Source organism: Ranitomeya imitator, chromosome 1, assembly GCF_032444005.1.
Source record: "Ranitomeya imitator isolate aRanImi1 chromosome 1, aRanImi1.pri, whole genome shotgun sequence".
Lineage (NCBI taxonomy): Eukaryota > Metazoa > Chordata > Amphibia > Anura > Dendrobatidae > Ranitomeya > Ranitomeya imitator.
This window is the reverse complement of record NC_091282.1, coordinates 637,184,787-637,203,389: the sequence shown is the minus strand read 5'-3', so window position 1 is coordinate 637,203,389 and position 18,603 is coordinate 637,184,787. Positions and strand designations below refer to the sequence as shown.

At 44.5% G+C, this 18,603-nt stretch overlaps 1 protein-coding gene across 1 annotated transcript; it reads right to left on the bottom strand.

The window, feature by feature from the left end:
* Window positions 1-1,399: 1,399 nt before the first annotated feature.
* LOC138657987 (cortexin domain-containing 1 protein-like) lies at window positions 1,400-2,490 on the bottom strand. Its single transcript, XM_069745571.1, has one exon. The coding sequence runs from the start codon at window positions 2,410-2,412 to the stop codon at window positions 2,248-2,250; it is 165 nt and encodes a 54-aa protein (XP_069601672.1). The 5' UTR covers window positions 2,413-2,490; the 3' UTR covers window positions 1,400-2,247.
* Between the last annotated feature and the right edge of the window lie 16,113 nt (window positions 2,491-18,603).

Below are 18,603 nucleotides of genomic sequence, written 5' to 3'. Positions count from 1 at the left end.
TATTTATAGAATTTCTGGAAAGTCTGAAGGCATTGGTTTAAGTCCAGACAATTTTTTTCTCCGCCCCTCGAGAGAAATTGGCTTTAGTTAATAATTTAAGTAAGAAAATATAATTTGGGAATGAATATCTTAATGTCTTGTTCCTCATAGGAAGGACTGGAAGAGTTAGGAGGAGGTGTTTGAGTCCAGAGAGTTCAGTGAAGTAATCAAAATTTAGCCCCTAGGAAGTATGGAAACAGTGGATTCAATCCAAACAAATGGTTTCTTCCCCCTCTAGATATAAGTTAACTTTACTTAATAATTTAAGTAGGGAAGTCTAACTTGGGTAATTAACTAATTTCTGCCTTGTTCTTCGAGGGGATGAAGCTACCAAAATCTAACTTATCTTCCTAATACTCCAGGCGTCTGATCAAAAAAACAAGAATAATATGTACCGGTAATTGCTGGAAATTTTGGAGATAATGGATTCAATCCAGCCAATATTTCTCTCTCCACCTGTATAGAATATTTGACTTTAAATAATAATACAAAAAGGGAAATCCATCTTGGGAAATTAATTTCTCGTTTCTTGTGGGCAAGACAGAGTATTAAGAGGTGGAGTTTGTTTCCACAGACTTTAATAAAGTAATCAAAATCAAACTCCCTTTTCTAAAAATCCATACATCTAATCTAGCAACTGATCACCAGAGAAAATAAACACATGGAATTTAAGATAAAAAGTAAAATCTGTTTTCTGGGAAGTTTGTAGACCTTGTATTCAAGCTAGATAATCTCCATCTCAACATTTGGAGAGAAATTGGCATTAAATATGAATTTAAGATAGGAAATTCAACTTTGGTGATTAATCTCTTTGTGCCTCATTCCTCATGGTCAGAATCTCACTTGGGAAATAAATTTCTTACTGCCCCATTCCTCGTGGGCAGGACTGAGATGGTTAGAAGGTGGAGTTTCAATCCAGAGACTTAGATGAGGTAAATTTTGTATAAGTAACTAAATGTAAATCTACTGTACGTGGAAACTGCTTGGCCAAGTAAGACGCTTTAGAACAATCTTCTATTCATTATTATAGAAAAAATAAGATGAATTTAGAGTCAATAAGTAACAAAAAATATTTTTGTTTCTCTAAAATGTTTTTCTAAAATTCCCATGCAATTATATGATATTAATTCATATCTAAAACATCCAGGCAACCACCTTCTACACACCCCAATGAGGTATCTAAGGTGCAATCTCCTCACTACGAAGTGGAGACACTCCAAAAAGTGTTATAAACCACATATTACAATTTGTCTATTCATGTATTTGTTATTGCTGGCAGCTGCCGAACCCTTAAGACTTCCTTTTAAGCTAGTCTTCTCCATCTACCCCTTCATCTGTCTTCAGTTTATTGTAGGGGGGGATGATGGTGATAACTTATAAGCACCTACCAAACATGTTAGATCTAACTCTCAAATTTCCTTAATAGAAGACATTTTGTGATGGTTTAAAGTACCTACATACATTAAATGTAAGTTCCTAATGTGCATGTCTCTTCCAAAAAGGCAGTTGTCGAAGAAACAATTGAAGAATTGGCAGTGGCTTATTCCTACTTCTCTTCTGAAAGTAATACAACAACTGTGTATATGGGAAAGTCCAGAAGAACACCAAAGTGTCCCTCAAAAGTCATGATGATGGCAGGAGGCCAGAAGAACCCAAAACCTCATCACTCCAGGACCCACATAAGTTGGATTTTGGAGGATTGAAGACTGAGCCTAACTCATTATTGACACAGTACCTTTTAAAAAAATTTTAGGGAGCACGGTGCACAAACATCATCTCTGCCAAGAAAAGTAGATTTCAAAAGACCTTTAGTCTTGATGATACTTTGGATCGTCTATTACTGAGAAGTGAATTATATTGGCTTTTGGGATGAATTAAGTCAGCTGCTGCTCCTGCATTGTGCATTTCATTAAGTGCCTGACTAAGGTTACAAATCCATCCAAGATGGATGGAAACAATTGAGCACTGGAAACCATCCTGTTTAGCTAATGAAATTAAAACGAGTAACGACATGTCAAGTCAATGCTGAACTAGACGTTTAACTTCCCGTTCTCCTACATAAGGGCAGTGATTTACTTGATGATTATCGTTCCTCCTGACAACTTCTATTTTAGTTGCCTTCAGCTTTCCAGGCCCACGAAGCAGCAGGATGAGGTTCAACAAGAAGAATGTCCCACCAAGATGACTCTTGTACTCCACCAGCACGTCCTATTGATCCTCCCACATAGAGTTTGGGATGTCCTTGTAGGGATCCATTATAAGCCTGGCACAACGAACAATCATCATGGCCAAGAAGACACAGAGGAGCAAGAACAAGGCAATGGCAAATCCTTTATCCACATCCACGAGGGGTAGTAAGGTGGGATTATCCATCTTATGGGCCTTTGTATTCTTGTCATCTGCTTAAAGGGGAAAAGACCTAAATGGGAGGAAAAAACATGATTAATGATGGTTTTGTTTGATGTGTCTTTATCCCATATTCATAATCTTTTTTATGACATTCAGGAACCCGGCATTAAACAAAAGAGTGTCTCACTGTCTATGCAGGACTTAATACGTTTGTCCATAGCTCTAAAGTTCCATTCATTTCAATGAGCACCATGTAATACTGTATTTCTCCTGTGGTGTCGCTTTTGGGGGAATTAGACACTGTCCAATTTTACTACAGTGAATTGCAGGATACTCCGGTTACATGGGAGCACACAGGACACAGATGAAAAGATTAAAAGTTTGTTTATTGAAATCCACAACGCGTGTCGACGTAACGGCTCCGTCTTCATCAGGTGCAGGTATACAGAGAGTGGGCCAGAGTAAGTATACAAAGGAGCACCAACCAATGAGATTTAAGGAGCAATTATTCGGAACACATGATTAGATGGGATCACATGATTAATTAAGATACAAGTCGCAAACGCAGTTTAAAAACATATATATCAAAAAAAGTTAAAAAAAAAAAGACAGGATATAGCATAATAATATAAAATCAAATAGAATAAAAACAATAAAATGCATAAAAATAATTAGAGAACAGGGCAAAAGTGCAGCCATTATGTGACTTTTTTAATGATGATATTTAACCCCTCAGGTGCCAGTGTGCCAAGTTTAAAAATCCAATAACTTTCTCTTCTTACAATAACTTTCTCTTCTCTTTTTTAAACTGCGTTTGCGACTTGTATCTTAATTAATCGTGTGATCCCACCTAATCATGTGTTCCGAATAATTGCTCCTTAAATCTCATTGGTTGGTGCTCCTTTATATACTTCCTCTGGCCCACTCTCTGTATACTGCCACCTGATGAAGACGGAGCTGTTCCATCGAAACGCGTTGTGGATTTCAATAAACAAAGAAACTTTTAATCTTTTCATCTGTGTCCTGTGCGCTCCCATGTGACCGGAATATCCTGCAACTCACTGTTTATTCCTCTCCTGAGGCACCCGGCAGGAGCTGCATCGGACCTTTCTCAATCAACATCTCCCCTGACCGCCAGCCTAGCGCTCCATTAGCCTGTCATCTCTGTATCTATTTGCAATTTTACTACAGATCACAGCTGATTACTGAGAGTCCCAGTGTCACGATTCAGTTTTGGATTTGTGGCAGCTCTGGTTCCATTATATTTTAAACTAGCTGAAGAGCCCGGCGTTGCCTGGGCATAGTAAATATCTGTGGTTAGTTATAGCACCTCACTTCTCTTATTTTCCCATCACGCCTCTCATTTTCCCAATCACATCTTTAATTTTCCCCCTCACATCTCTCATTTTCTCCCTCACAACTCTCATTTTCTCCCTCACTCCTCTCATTCCCGCCTAACACTTGTCATTTCGACCTCACATCTGTCATTTTCCGATCACTACACTATTTTCCCTCACTCCTCTCATTTTGCACTCACACCTTTTCATTTTCACCTCACACCTCTCATTTTCACCTCAGTATATACATGTTTGTCATCTCCCTTATATATAGTATACACCTGTATGTCATCTCCGGTATATAGTATATACCTGTATGTCATCTCCCCTGTATATAGTATATACCTGCTGTGTGTCATCTCCCCTGTATATAGTATATACCTGTATGTCATCTCCTCCTATATATAGTATATACCTGTATGTCATCTCCTCCTATATATAGTATATACCTGTATGTCATCTCCTCCTATATATAGTATATACCTGTATGTCATCTCCTTCTATATATAGTATATACCTGTATGTCATCTCCTTCTATATATAGTATATACCTGTATGTCATCTCCTCCTGTATATAGTATATACCTGTGTGTCATCTCCCCTGTATATAGTATATATCTGTGTGTCATCTCCTCCTGTATATAGTATATACCTGTATGTCATCTTCTATATATAGCATATACCTGTATGTCATCTCCTCCTGTATATAGTATATACCTGTAGGTAATCTGCTCCTGTATATAGTATATACCTGTGTGTCATCTCCTCCTGTATATAGTATACACCTGTATGTTATCTCCTCCTGTATATAGTATGTACCTGTATGTCATCTCCTCCTTTATATAGTATATACCTGTGTGTCATCTCTCCTGTATATAGTATATATCTGTGTGTCATCTCCCCTGTATATAGTATATACCTGTGTGATCTCCTGTATTAGACCTCGTTAACACGTTATTTGCTCAGTATTTTTACCTCAGTATTTGTAAGATAAATTGGCAGCCTGATAAATCCCCAGCCAACAGGAAGCCCTCCCCCTGGCAGTATATATTAGCTCACACATACACATAATAGACAGGTCATGTGACTGACAGCTGCCGTATTTCCTATATGGTACATTTGTTGCTCTTGTAGTTTGTCTGCTTATTAATCAGATTTTTATTTTTGAAGGCTAATACCAGACTTGTGTGTGTTTTAGGGCGAGTTTCGTTTGGCAAGTTGTGTGTGTTGAGTTGTGTGTGGCGACATGCATGTAGCGACTTTTGTGAGATGAGTTTTGTGTGGCAACATGCGTGTAGCAACTTTTTGTGTGTCGAGTTGCATGTGACAGGTTAGTGTAGCAAGTTGTGTGCAGCAAGTTTTGCGCATGGCGAGTATTGCGCGTGGTGAGTTTTATGTCTGGTGAGTATGTGCAAGCTTTGTGTGAGGCAACTTTTGCATGTGTTGCAAATTTTGTGCATGTGGCAATTTTTCCGCATGTGCAAGTTTTGCGTGTGGCGAGTTTTCCATGAGGTGAGTTTTGCACTTGTGGCGAGTTTTGCGTGAGCCTATTTTTTGCATGTGGCGAGTTTTGCGCGTGGTGAGTTTTGAGCGGCGACTTTTGTGTTTCGACTTTTATGTGGCGAGGTTGGTGTATGTGTGGTGAAATGTGTGCTGAGGGTGGTATATGTGTTCAAGCACGTGGTAGTGTGTGGCGCATTTTGTGTGTGTGTTCATATCCCCGTGTGTGGTGAGTATCCCATGTCGGGGCCCCACCTTAGCGACTGTACGGTATATGCTCTTTTGCGCCATCGCTCTCATTCTTTAAGTCCCCCTTGTTCACATCTGGCAGCTGTCAATTTGCCTCCAACACTTTTCCTTTCACTTTTCCCCATTATGTAGATAGGGGAAAAATAGTTTGGTGAATTGGAAAGTGCGGAGTTAAAATTTCACCTCACAACATAGCCTATGACGCTTTCAGGGTCCAGACGTGTGACTGTGCAAAATTTTGTGGCTGTAGCTGCGACGCCTCCAACACGTTTCATTTCACTTTTTCCCCATTATGTAGATAGGGGCAAAATTGTTTGGTGAATTGGAAAGCGCGGGGTTAAAATTTCACCTCACAACGTAGCCTATGACGCTCTCAGGGTCCAGACGTGTGACTGTGCAAAATTTTGTTTCTGTAGCTGCGACGGCTCCAACACTTTTCCTTTCACTTTTTTCCCCATTATGTAGATAGGGGCAAAATTGTTTGGTGAATTCGAAAGCGCGGGGTTAAAATTTCACCTCACAACGTAGCCTATGACGCTCTCAGGGTCCAGACGTGTGACTGTGCAAAATTTTGTTGCTGTAGCTGCGACGCTTCCAACACTTTTCCTTTCACTTTTTTCCCCATTATGTAGATAGGGGCAAAATTGTTTGGTGAATTGGAAAGCGCGGGGTTAAAATTTCACCTCACAACGTAGCCTATGACGCTCTCAGGGTCCAGACGTGTGACTGTGCAAAATTTTGTTTATGTAGCTGCGACGGCTCCAACACTTTTCCTTTCACTTTTTTCCCCATTATGTAGATAGGGGCAAAATTGTTTGGTGAATTCGAAAGCGCGGGGTTAAAATTTCACCTCACAACGTAGCCTATGACGCTCTCAGGGTCCAGACGTGTGACTGTGCAAAATTTTGTTGCTGTAGCTGCGACGCTTCCAACACTTTTCCTTTCACTTTTTTCCCCATTATGTAGATAGGGGCAAAATTGTTTGGTGAATTGGAACGCGCGGGGTTAAAATTTCGCCTCACAATATAGCCTATGACGCTCTCGGGGTCCAGACGTGTGACTGTGCAAAATTTTGTGGCTGTAGCTGCGACGGTGCAGATGCCAATCCCGGACATACACACACACATACACACACACACATACACACATTCAGCTTTATATAGTAGACTAGCTGAAGAGCCCGGCGTTGCCTGGGCATAGTAAATATCTGTGGTTAGTTATGGCACGTCACTTCTCTTATTTTCCCATCACGCCTCTCATTTTCCCAATCACATCTTTAATTTTCCACCTCACATCTCTCATTTTCTCCCTCACACCTCTCATTTTCTCCCTCACTCCTCTCATTCCCGCCTAACACTTGTCATTTCGACCTCACATCTGTCATTTTCCGATCACTACACTATTTTCCCTCACTCCTCTCATTTTGCACTCACACCTTTTCATTTTCACCTCACACCTCTCATTTTCACCTCAGTATATACATGTTTGTCATCTCCCTTATATATAGTATACACCTGTATGTCATCTCCTGTATATAGTATATACCTGTATGTCATCTCCCCTGTATATAGTATATACCTGCTGTGTGTAATCTCCCCTGTATATAGTATATACCTGTATGTCATCTCCTCCTATATATAGTATATACCTGTATGTCATCTCCTCCTATATATAGTATATACCTGTATGTCATCTCCTCCTATATATAGTATATACCTGTATGTCATCTCCTTCTATATATAGTATATACCTGTATGTCATCTCCTTCTATATATAGTATATACCTGTATGTCATCTCCTCCTGTATATAGTATATACCTGTGTGTCATCTCCCCTGTATATAGTATATATCTGTGTGTCATCTCCTCCTGTATATAGTATATACCTGTATGTCATCTTCTATATATAGCATATACCTGTATGTCATCTCCTCCTGTATATAGTATATATCTGTAGGTAATCTGCTCCTGTATATAGTTTATACCTGTGTGTCATCTCCTCCTGTATATAGTATACACCTGTATGTTATCTCCTCCTGTATATAGTATGTACCTGTATGTCATCTCCTCCTTTATATAGTATATACCTGTGTGTCATCTCTCCTGTATATAGTATATATCTGTGTGTCATCTCCCCTGTATATAGTATATACCTGTATGTCATCTCCTTCTATATATAGTGTATACCTGTATGTCATCTCCTCCTGTATATAGTATATACCTGTGTGTCATCTCCCCTGTATATAGAATATACCTGTGTGTCATCTCCTCCTGTATATAGTATATACCTGTATGTCATCTTCTATATATAGCATATACCTGTATGTCATCTCCTCCTGTATATAGTATATACCTGTAGGTAATCTGCTCCTGTATATAGTATATACCTGTGTGTCATCTCCTCCTGTATATAGTATATACCTGTATGTCATCTCCTCCTGTATATAGTATGTACCTGTATGTCATCTCCTCCTCTATATAGTATATACCTGTGTGTCATCTCTCCTGTATATAGTATATATCTGTGTGTCATCTCCCCTGTATATAGTATATACCTGTGTGATCTCCTGTATTAGACCTCGTTAACACGTTATTTGCTCAGTATTTTTACCTCAGTATTTGTAAGATAAATTGGCAGCCTGATAAATCCCCAGCCAACAGGAAGCCCTCCCCCTGGCAGTATATATTAGCTCACACATACACATAATAGACAGGTCATGTGACTGACAGCTGCTGTTTTTCCTATATGGTACATTTGTTGCTCTTGTAGTTTGTCTGCTTATTAATCAGATTTTTATTTTTGAAGGCTAATACCAGACTTGTGTGTGTTTTAGGGCGAGTTTCATGTGTCAAGTTGTGTGTGTTGAGTTGCGTGTGACGACATGCATGTAGCGACTTTTGTGAGATGAGTTTTGTGTGGCAACATGCGTGTAGCAACTTTTTGTGTGTTGAGTTGCATGTGACAGGTTAGTGTAGCAAGTTGTGTGCAGCAAGTTTTGCGCATGGCGAGTTTTGCGCGTGGTGAGTTTTATGTCTGGTGCCTTTTGAGTATGTGCAAGTTTTGTGTGAGGCAACTTTTGCATGTGTTGCAAATTTTGTGCATGTGGCAATTTTTCCGCGTGTGCAAGTTTTGCGTGTGGCGAGTTTTCCATGAGGTGAGTTTTGCACTTGTGGCGAGTTTTGCGTGAGCCTAGTTTTTGCATGTGGCGAGTTTTGCGCGTGGTGAGTTTTGAGCGGCGACTTTTGTGTTTCGACTTTTATGTGGCGAGGTTGGTGTATTTGTGGTGAAATGTGTGCTGAGGGTAATATGTGTTCAAGCACGTGGTAGTGTGTGGCACATTTTGTGTGTGTTCATATCCCCGTGTGTGGTGAGTATCTCATGTCGGGGCCCCACCTTAGCAACTGATCGGTATATACTCTTTGGCGCCATCGCTCTCATTCTTTAAGTCCCCCTTGTTCACATCTAGCAGCTGTCAATTTGCCTCCAACACTTTTCCTTTCACTTTTCCCCATTATGTAGATAGGGGAAAAATAGTTTGGTGAATTGGAAAGCGCGGGGTAAAAATTTCACCTCACAACATAGCCTATGATGCTCTCAGGGTCCAGACGTGTGACTGTGCAAAATTTTGTGGCTGTAGCTGCGACGCCTCCAACACTTTTCATTTCACTTTTTTCCCCATTATGTAGATAGGGGCGAAATTGTTTGGTGAATTGGAAAGCGCGGGGTTAAAATTTCACCTCACAACATAGCCTATGACGCTCTCAGGGTCCAGACGTGTGACTGTGCAAAATTTTGTTGCTGTAGCTGCGACGCTTCCAACACTTTTCCTTTCACTTTTTTCCCCATTATGTAGATAGGTGCAAAATTGTTTGGTGAATTGGAACGCGCGGGGTTAAAATTTCACCTCACAACGTAGCCTATGACGCTCTCAGGGTCCAGACGTGTGACTGTGCAAAATTTTGTTGCTGTAGCTGCGACGCTTCCAACACTTTTCCTTTCACTTTTTTCCCCATTATGTAGATAGGGGCAAAATTGTTTGGTGAATTGGAACGCGCGGGGTTAAAATTTCGCCTCACAATATAGCCTATGACGCTCTCGGGGTCCAGACATGTGACTGTGCAAAATTTTGTGGCTGTAGCTGCGACGGTGCAGATGCCAATCTCGGACATACACACACACACACACACATACACACACACACACACACATACACACATTCAGCTTTATATAGTAGATGTAGCTTTTTTCCTTTCAGGCTTGAGGGGGTTATTGTCAGTTTCTCTTGCTGGTAATCTGTTGCAACTGCAGAGTTGCTAGGTCAGCTGTTGTGGGTAGTGACTACTCCCACCATCCTTTAAATGGTCACCTGATGCATCAGCTGATTGTTGGTGATAGAGTCTCTCTATGGAGACATTGCAGTTGCAGCTCTCTGGTGTCAGCAACTTCTGTGTGAGGCTGTAAGAATCTGGCTGCACTCGGATGTCACCCGAGTGCAGTCCTATTAGAGCATGTAGATTCAAACAGTGAAAAACGGAGAGTGAACCCACTGGACCGTGATGACGAACCCCTCTCGGACGAGCTGACCAGGTGGACCGCCCCCTATACAGGGAGAGTTAGGGGCAGGCCCGTGAGGGACTATCGCCACGGAAGCTGGAGGGTCGACTGAGATCAGATGGGAACACAGCAGGCACAAAGGGAAAGAGGGAACAGAAAGGAACTACTGAGACAAGGGAGAAGATGGGAACGCTACGGAGGCACGGAGGCTGGCAGGACAATATGGAGACACCGAGGCTGACGGGAGCAAGGAAAAGATATAGGAGCCGGGCAGGTACCGCAGAGGAAAAGGAACTGAAGGAACAAGGCAGGAACACAGGAAACAGGCAGGCACTGCAGAGGGCGGAGGAGACCCAAAGTCAGAGAGCTAGGAACGCACAGAGACCACAGGTGGCTCAGAAGCACTTGTAAACACAAATGAACATCAGGCACAGAGAAGCAGCAGGAAGCAGTTTACATAGCAGCATGGGAGCTACTTCCGGGTTACAGTCCTCCAGGATGACGGAGAGGACAGGAAAGAGCGCCAACAGAGGAATCAGATGTGCGCACGCGCAGAGCTGAATGCGACGCGCGCGCGCACCCGGCGAGCTGCAGTGGGGAGAGGCGGCGGCAGCAACGGCATGACAGTACCCCCATCTTTACGCCCCTCCTTTTTAAGACTAGAAAGAAACCGGGACAAAATACGAGGAGCCCGAATGTTCTCTCGAGGCTCCCAGGACCTCTCCTCAGGACCAAAACCCTTCCAGTCAACCAAAAACAAAGTTCTCCCTCTAAGTTTTTTCATGGCTAAAATGTCCCTAACTTCAAAGACATCATCCTCGGAAACAGGCGAAGGAGAACAAAGGTTAGAAGAATGAAACTGATTAAAAACTACAGGTTTAAGGAGAGACACATGAAAAGAATTACAAATACGCAGAGAGGCAGGCAACTTAAGTTTGTAAGAAACGTCATTAATACGAGACAAAACTTCGAATGGACCGATATAGCGAGGACCCAGCTTATGTGAAGGGATTTTGGGACGGATAAATTTAGAAGAAAGCCAAACCTTGTCCCCAGGATGGAATATAGGAGAATCAAGACGTCTTTTGTCCGCATGTCTCTTCATCCTAACTTGAGCCAACTCAAGGGCGGACTTGGTCTCCTGCCAGACCCTGGAGAACTCTCTAGACAGAAGATCAGCCGCTGGTACAGTAGAGACAGGAGGAACCGGAAGAGGAAGACCAGGATGTTGACCGTAGACGATAAAAAATGGAGATTTGTTAGTGGCTTCGCTGGGATGGTTATTGTAAGAAAACTCAGCCCATGGCAGTAAGTCAGACCAATCATTCTGATGAGAATTGGAAAAATGACGGCGATAAGTTACCAAGGTCTGATTAGTACGTTCCACCTGGCCATTGGACTGTGGATGGTAGGCCGAAGAAAAATCAAGCGAAATGTTCATAGATTTGCAGAGGGATCTCCAGAAGCGGGCGGTGAATTGAACACCTCGGTCAGAAACAATATGTAAAGGAAGACCATGAAGACGAAAAATATGGTGAACAAAAATCTTTGCCAATTCGGGAGCAGAAGGTAAACCTGGGAGAGCGATGAAATGAGCCATCTTGGAGAAACGGTCCATGACCACGAAGATGACGGTGGAACCAGAAGAGTGAGGCAGATCAGTGATGAAATCCATAGATAAATGTTGCCACGGAGTGGAAGGTACTGGCAAAGGATGTAGAAGCCCAGAAGGTAGTTGCCTGGGAATCTTATTCTTGGCACAGGAAGGACAAGAGGCGACAAAACTTTGGACATCCTTAGACAACGTTGGCCACCAGTAAAAACGAGAGATCAAACGAAAGTTTTTTTTGAAACCAACATGTCCAGCCAGTTTGGAGGCGTGACCCCAAAGTAAGACACGTCTCCTGTTCCCTTCAGCGACAAAGGTCTTACCCGGAGGCAACGACGTGAGAGAGACTGGAGCAACTGTGATGACTCTGGCAGGATCAATGATGTGTGCAGGCTTGTCCTCCAAATCCACCACCTGGAATGACCTAGACAGAGCGTCGGCTTTGGAGTTTTTATTTCCTGGCAAGAAACGAAGTTCGAAGTCAAACCTGGCGAAAAACAAGGCCCACCTGGCCTGCCGAGGATTAAGTCTTTGCGCAGAACGAATATACGCCAGATTCTTGTGATCGCTGTAGATTATAAAACGATGTAAAGCCCCTTCTAAGAGGTACCGCCACTCCTCTAATGCCAACTTGATTGCCAAAAGTTCTTTATCACCGATGGAATAATTTTTTTCTGAGGAGGAGAAGATCTTAGAGAAAAAACCACAGGGCACAAGACGACCAGAAGAGGATTTCTGCGAGAGCACAGCTCCAGCTCCAATTGCAGAAGCATCTACTTCAAGGATGAAGGGTTTATTGGCCACTGGACGATCAAGAATAGGAGCTGAGGCAAAGGCTTGCTTGATGGACCGGAAAGCCTCTTCGGCCTCAGACGACCACAGATGAGGATTGGCACCCTTCCGAATTATGGAGGAGATTGGAGCTGAAAGAGAGGAAAAGTGAGGTATAAACTGCCGATAGTAGTTAGCAAATCCAAGAAATCGCTGAATTGCTTTCACTCCAAGAGGACGCGGCCAGTTGAGCACGGCAGAAACTTTTCCCGGATCCATACACAAACCAGCGTCGGAAATGATGAAACCCAAGAAGGGTAGAGATGACTGTTCGAAGACACATTTTTCCAGTTTTGCGTACAGCCGATTCTCTCTCAAACGCTGAAGTACTTGCCGTACATCTCTTCTGTGAGTAGACAGATCTGGGGAGAACACAAGGATATCGTCCAAGTACACCACAACACAGGTGTAAAGTAGATCCCGAAAAACATCATTTACGAACTCCTGGAAGACTGCGGGTGCATTGCATAAACCGAATGGCATAACCAAATATTCATAATGACCATCTCTGGTATTAAACGCAGTCTTCCACTCGTCACCAGAACGGATACGGATCAAATTATAAGCTCCTCTGAGATCCAATTTGGTAAAGATTTGTGCTCCACGTAGACGATCAAAGAGTTCTGGTATGAGAGGAAGTGGGTACTTGTTTTTGATCGTGATGGTGTTGAGACCCCGGTAGTCTATACATGGGCGAAGAGAACCGTCCTTCTTTTTAACGAAGAAGAACCCAGCTCCTGCAGGTGAGGAAGACTTTCGAATGAAGCCTCTGGCCAGATTCTCTTGAATATATTCGGGCATGGCTTGAGTCTCGGTAGGAAACAATGGGTAAATACGACCCCTAGGTGGAGTAGAACCAGGAACAAGGTCTATCGGGCAGTCATAAGAGCGGTGCGGCGGCAAAATCTCCGCTTCCTTCTTGTTAAAGACGTCCGAGAAAGCGCAATAGGCTGGAGGAATTCCCACGGATTCCGAAGCAGACCGAGAGGAGGACGCAGGCTTGACGGGAAGCAGGCACCTGTTCAGACAAGACTGTCCCCACCGTAGAACATCTCCAGTACGCCAGTCCAGCGTGGGTTCGTGATCTCTCAACCAAGGAAGACCCAAAAGGAAAGAATGAGACAAAGAAGGTAAAACATAAAAGGCCAGTTTCTCACGATCAAGAGCTCCAATCTGAAGTTCGACTTCCTCCGTAACCAAGTTGACGGTCTCCCGCAAAGGCTGACCATCGACGGAAGCTATTTGTCTAGGAGTCTCCAAGGGTATAACAGGTATCCCAAGCCTGTTAACAACCTCGAGCTGAACAAAGTTCCCAGCCGCTCCTGAATCAACATAAGCCTCCAGAGAAAAGTGACGGGAACCTAAATGTAGAATAACAGACAAAACCAGAGGCGGAGAGGAATCATAACCACCTGGGAAGGCCTCTCTTAAGGTACCGTCACACTAGACGATATCGCTAGCGATCCGTGACGTTGCAGCGTCCTCGCTAGCGATATCGTCCAGTGTGACAGGCAGCAGCGATCAGGCCCCTGCTGTGCTGTCGCTGGTCGGGAAAGAAAGTCCAGAACTTTATTTGGTCGCTGGACTCCCCGCAGACATCGCTGAATCGGCGTGTGTGACACCGATTCAGCGATGTCTTCACTGGTAACCAGGGTAAACATCGGGTAACTAAGCGCAGGGCCGCGCTTAGTAACCCGATGTTTACCCTGGTTACCATCCTAAAAGTTAAAAAAACAAACACGACATACTTACCTACAGCCATCTGTCCTCCAGCGCTGTGCTCTGCTCTCCTCCTGTACTGGCTGTGAGCGTCGGTCAGCCGGAAAGCAGAGCGGTGACGTCACCGCTCTGCTTTCCGGCCGCTGTGCTCACAGTCAGTACAGGAGGAGTGCAGAGCACAGCGCTGGAGGACAGACGGCTGTGGGTAAGTATGTAGTGTTTGTTTTTTTTACTTTTAGGATGGTAACCAGGGTAAACATCGGGTTACTAAGCGCGGCCCTGCGCTTAGTTACCCGATGTTTACCCTGGTTACCGGCATCGTTGGTCGCTGGAGAGCTGTCTGTGTGACAGCTCTCCAGCGACCAAACAGCGACGCTGCAGCGATCCGGATCGTTGTCGGTATCGCTGCAGCGTCGCTAAGTGTGACGGTACCTTTACCTGTCCTAGGCGGATGCGTTTCCCGGCTTCTGAGGACAAGCGCGTAAGAGATGAGAGGCACTGCCACAGTAAAAACAAAGACCTTGTGCGAGTCTCTCCTTGCGGCGTTGCTCAGAAGACTTAAGGCGATCGACCTGCATGGGTTCAGGAGAAGATGAAGAAGCCACCGGGGCTGCTTGAGAAAAAGAAGTCCCTCGAGCAACAGTGGTCTGGCGAAGAGGTCTCCTCTCTCTGGCAAGCTCACGAGTGCGCTCCTGAAAGCGCAGATCAATGCGTATGGCCAAGGAGATAAGATCATCCAAAGAGGTGGGAGTGTCCTGTCCCGCCAACTCATCCTTAATCCGTGAAGACAATCCACGCCAAAACGCTCCAACCAAGCCTCATTATTCCACCCAAGGTCTGAGGACAGAGTCCGGAAACGGATGGCGTACTGGGCTACTGAGAGAGTACCCTGGTAAAGGTTAAAGAGGGACTCAGTGGTAGAGACCAGACGACCAGGTTCATCAAAAACCTTACGGAAGGTATCCAGGAACGGATTGAGTTGGGAGACCAAAGGATCATCAAGCTCCCAGAGGGGATTAACCCACGCCAAAGCCTCACCCTCCAAATGGGATACTATAAAAGCAACCTTAGCTCGGTCGGTAGGATAAAGTAGCGGAGATAATTCAAAATGCAACTGGCATTGATTAAGAAAGCCGCGGCACGCTTTAGAATCCCCACCATACCGAGGAGGTCTAGCAAGTCGGGGCGAGGGTTGTGGCGCAGAGACAGGAGTGGAAACAGAGGCCACATTCTGGAGGGAGAGAAGCCGATCATTAATGGAGGCCATAAAATTCAAAATATGGGACCGAGTGTCCTGTTGTTGACCTAGCTCCTGCTGAAGGGCAACCAACTGCGGAGCAATACCAGGATCAGAAGGCTGTAAAGCCGCTAGGCGAGACTCCATATTCTTTAAAAATGACATGATCCTAGTCTGGTTTTCACGCAAAAAGAGTAACTCCTTTTGAGTGGCGGAGACTCCAGCGGGGTCCATGGCCTGATGTTACTGTGACGCTGTAAGAATCTGGCTGCACTCGGATGTCACCCGAGTGCAGTCCTATTAGAGCATGTAGTGAAAAACGGAGAGTGGACCCACTGGACCGTGATGACGAACCCCTCTCGGACGAGCTGACCAGGTGGACGCCCCCTATACAGGGAGAGTTAGGGGCAGGCCCGTGAGGGACTATCACCACGGAAGCTGGAGGGTCGACTGAGATCAGATGGGAACACAGCAGGCACAAAGGGAAAGAGGGAACAGAAAGGAACTACTGAGACAAGGGAGAAGATGGGAACGCTACGGAGGCACGGAGGCTGGCAGGACAATATGGAGACACCGAGGCTGACGGGAGCAAGGAAAAGATATAGGAGCCGAGCACGTACCACAGAGGAAAAGGAACTGAAGGAACAAGGCAGGAACACAGGAAACAGGCAGGCACTGCAGAGGGCGGAGGAGACCCAAAGTCAGAGAGCTAGGAACGCACAGAGACCACAGGTGGCCAGAAGCACTTGTAAACACAAATGAACATCAGGCACAGAGAAGCAGCAGGAAGCAGTTTACATAGCAGCATGGGAGCTACTTCCGGGTTACAGTCCTCCAGGATGACGGAGAGGACAGGAAAGAGCGCCAACAGAGGAATCAGATGTGCGCACGCGCAGAGCTGAATGCGACGCGCGCACCCGGCGAGCTGCAGTGGGGAGAGGCGGCGGCAGCAACGGCATGACATTCTTGAGTTTGGAGTCTTGTTTCTGTGATCTGTGGTGTGGAGTTTGGCAGCGGAGTCTGGAAGCTAAGTGTTGTGTTTACTCCTTGTCCGTCTCGTGTTTGTCACTGTCCCCTGTGTTTGTACCATCTGCAGTGGTGAGACTCGTGCCCTTGCTGGCCAGTGCACTAGCCAGGGCAGTGTGAGGTGACAGCAAGGGAGGAGGTTCGTGACGGAGGTGGGTGGAAGGACCCGCTTAGGGCGTTAGGGGAGTGCAGGGACAGGCTCAGGTGGGAGCAGGACGTGTCTATCCCTCATTCCCTATTGGTAGGGCCTTTCTCTCCCCATTTCCATTCCGTTGAGTGTTTGTTGTGCCGTCCGCTGATCGACCCCCTGGTGGGATCATGACACCCAGCAGGGGAAAACTGATTTGCTAATTTTGCAATCTTGGAGCTGGAACCCCTAAAAAGGGACTCTGTAGAGACCCTTGCTTAATGGAGGCATGGATACTCACCTTCAACCCAATTCATGGTCAATGGGACTGCCAGAAATAACGGAGTGCTGTACTTGGCTTTCTCCGCTACGCTCTCTGGTAGTCTCATAGACAATGAATGGAGAAGAGTCGGAGACTCATAAGAGCTCCGAGGTAAGTGTTCTGGAGACCCATTCTCAGGATTTTTTGTGGATCCGACCACTAGGGCCTCCCAGCGATCAGTAAGTTATCCCTGATCCTGTGGATAGAATCCCAGGTTCAAGTTTCCAAGGAAATTAAAAGTTATAGTTAAAGTTGCTAAAAAAAAGTTGAAAATTAATATAAAAAAAGACATAAAGGTTTAATTCATCCCACAAGTTCCAAAGGTTTTTGTTACCCACTAAAATATAAAAAAAAACTATACATCTCCGTGATCATACAGAAATAAAGAATCATGTTGACAGGTCATTTTTACCACACACTAAAGGCAATAAAAAAAAGGCAGAATTGATTTTTTTTTCACCATTTCACCTCATTTATAGACATTTTATTTACTGATTTCATTATGTTATATGGTGAATTGAATGGTATACTACAAAACCACAATTTGTTCTACAAAAAAAAAACCCTCATACAACTATGTCAATAGGAATTTTTTTTACGTATTTTCAAAGATGGGGAGAAAAATAAAATAAAAAAAATAAAAATGCAAAACTTTAGAAATGGTTGGTATTCTCTGTTACATATTTTGCATCTGGGATCAAAACCTTAAATTTACTTTGTGGTTTTATTTAACAACATCTGGAATATTTTTACATGACTGCCCGATATTATACTATTAAAAAAGGCTAATAAGATCCTAGGGGGCGTGGCTTTAGGTTGCTTTGCATAATTACTGTGAGAGCAACACACCCTTGGTAAAGACCTTTGTCTATAGTATTCAATTCAGTTTTTTAGCATGATTTCTTCAAAATCGTGCTCACAGGTTCATGACCTTTGTGCAAAATAAAAAATGTTTATTATATTTGTGGTATTTTTTGTGCCTTTTTAGATAAAAGAAAAATTGACCTGTGTTACGCCCAACAGTTGTGCATGTGGATTTGTGGACGCACTGTGTCACAGGGCTGGACCTGCCCAGGAACAGGCATAGGAAAGTGACTACCTGGTGTTCGCTGGAGCTCCTGATGGTGGAGACAGACTGGGCTGCAGGTAGCTGCCAAGTACCATTCCTGGGTTGAGCCTGGTACTGCAGCTGCTGATCCCAGGGGTCAGGTATGCTGACACTGGTGTGGGCTAGGGAAATGTTCAGATACACTGGTCTAGGATACTGGAACAATGACTGGCTGCATATGGACCGGGGGACAACATTTAGGCACCGGCCGCACTGGAACCAGGGGACTTCAGGAACAAGACTGGCTGCATCGGGATCAGAGGATTTCAGGAACAGGACTGGCCACTCCAGGACCAGGGAACAACGTTCAGGCACTGGCTGCATTGGGATCAGGGGACTTCGGGAACAGGACTGACCACTCCAGAACCAGGAAAAAACGTTCAGGCATTGGCTGCATTGGGATCAGGGGACTCCGGGAACAGGACTGGCCACTCCAGGACCAGGGAACAACATTCAGGCACTGGCTGCATTGGGATCAGGGGACTCCGGGAACAGGATTGGCCACTCCAGGACCAGGGAACAACGTTCAGGCACTGGCTGCATTGGGATCAGGGGACTTCGGGAACAGGACTCTGGCCACACCTGGGCCAGAATTT

What these genes read in the sequence shown, in the direction of transcription:
- LOC138657987 (XM_069745571.1), bottom strand. Translation starts at nt 2,412, where the DNA reads ATGGATAATCCCACCTTACTACCCCTCGTGGATGTGGATAAAGGATTT.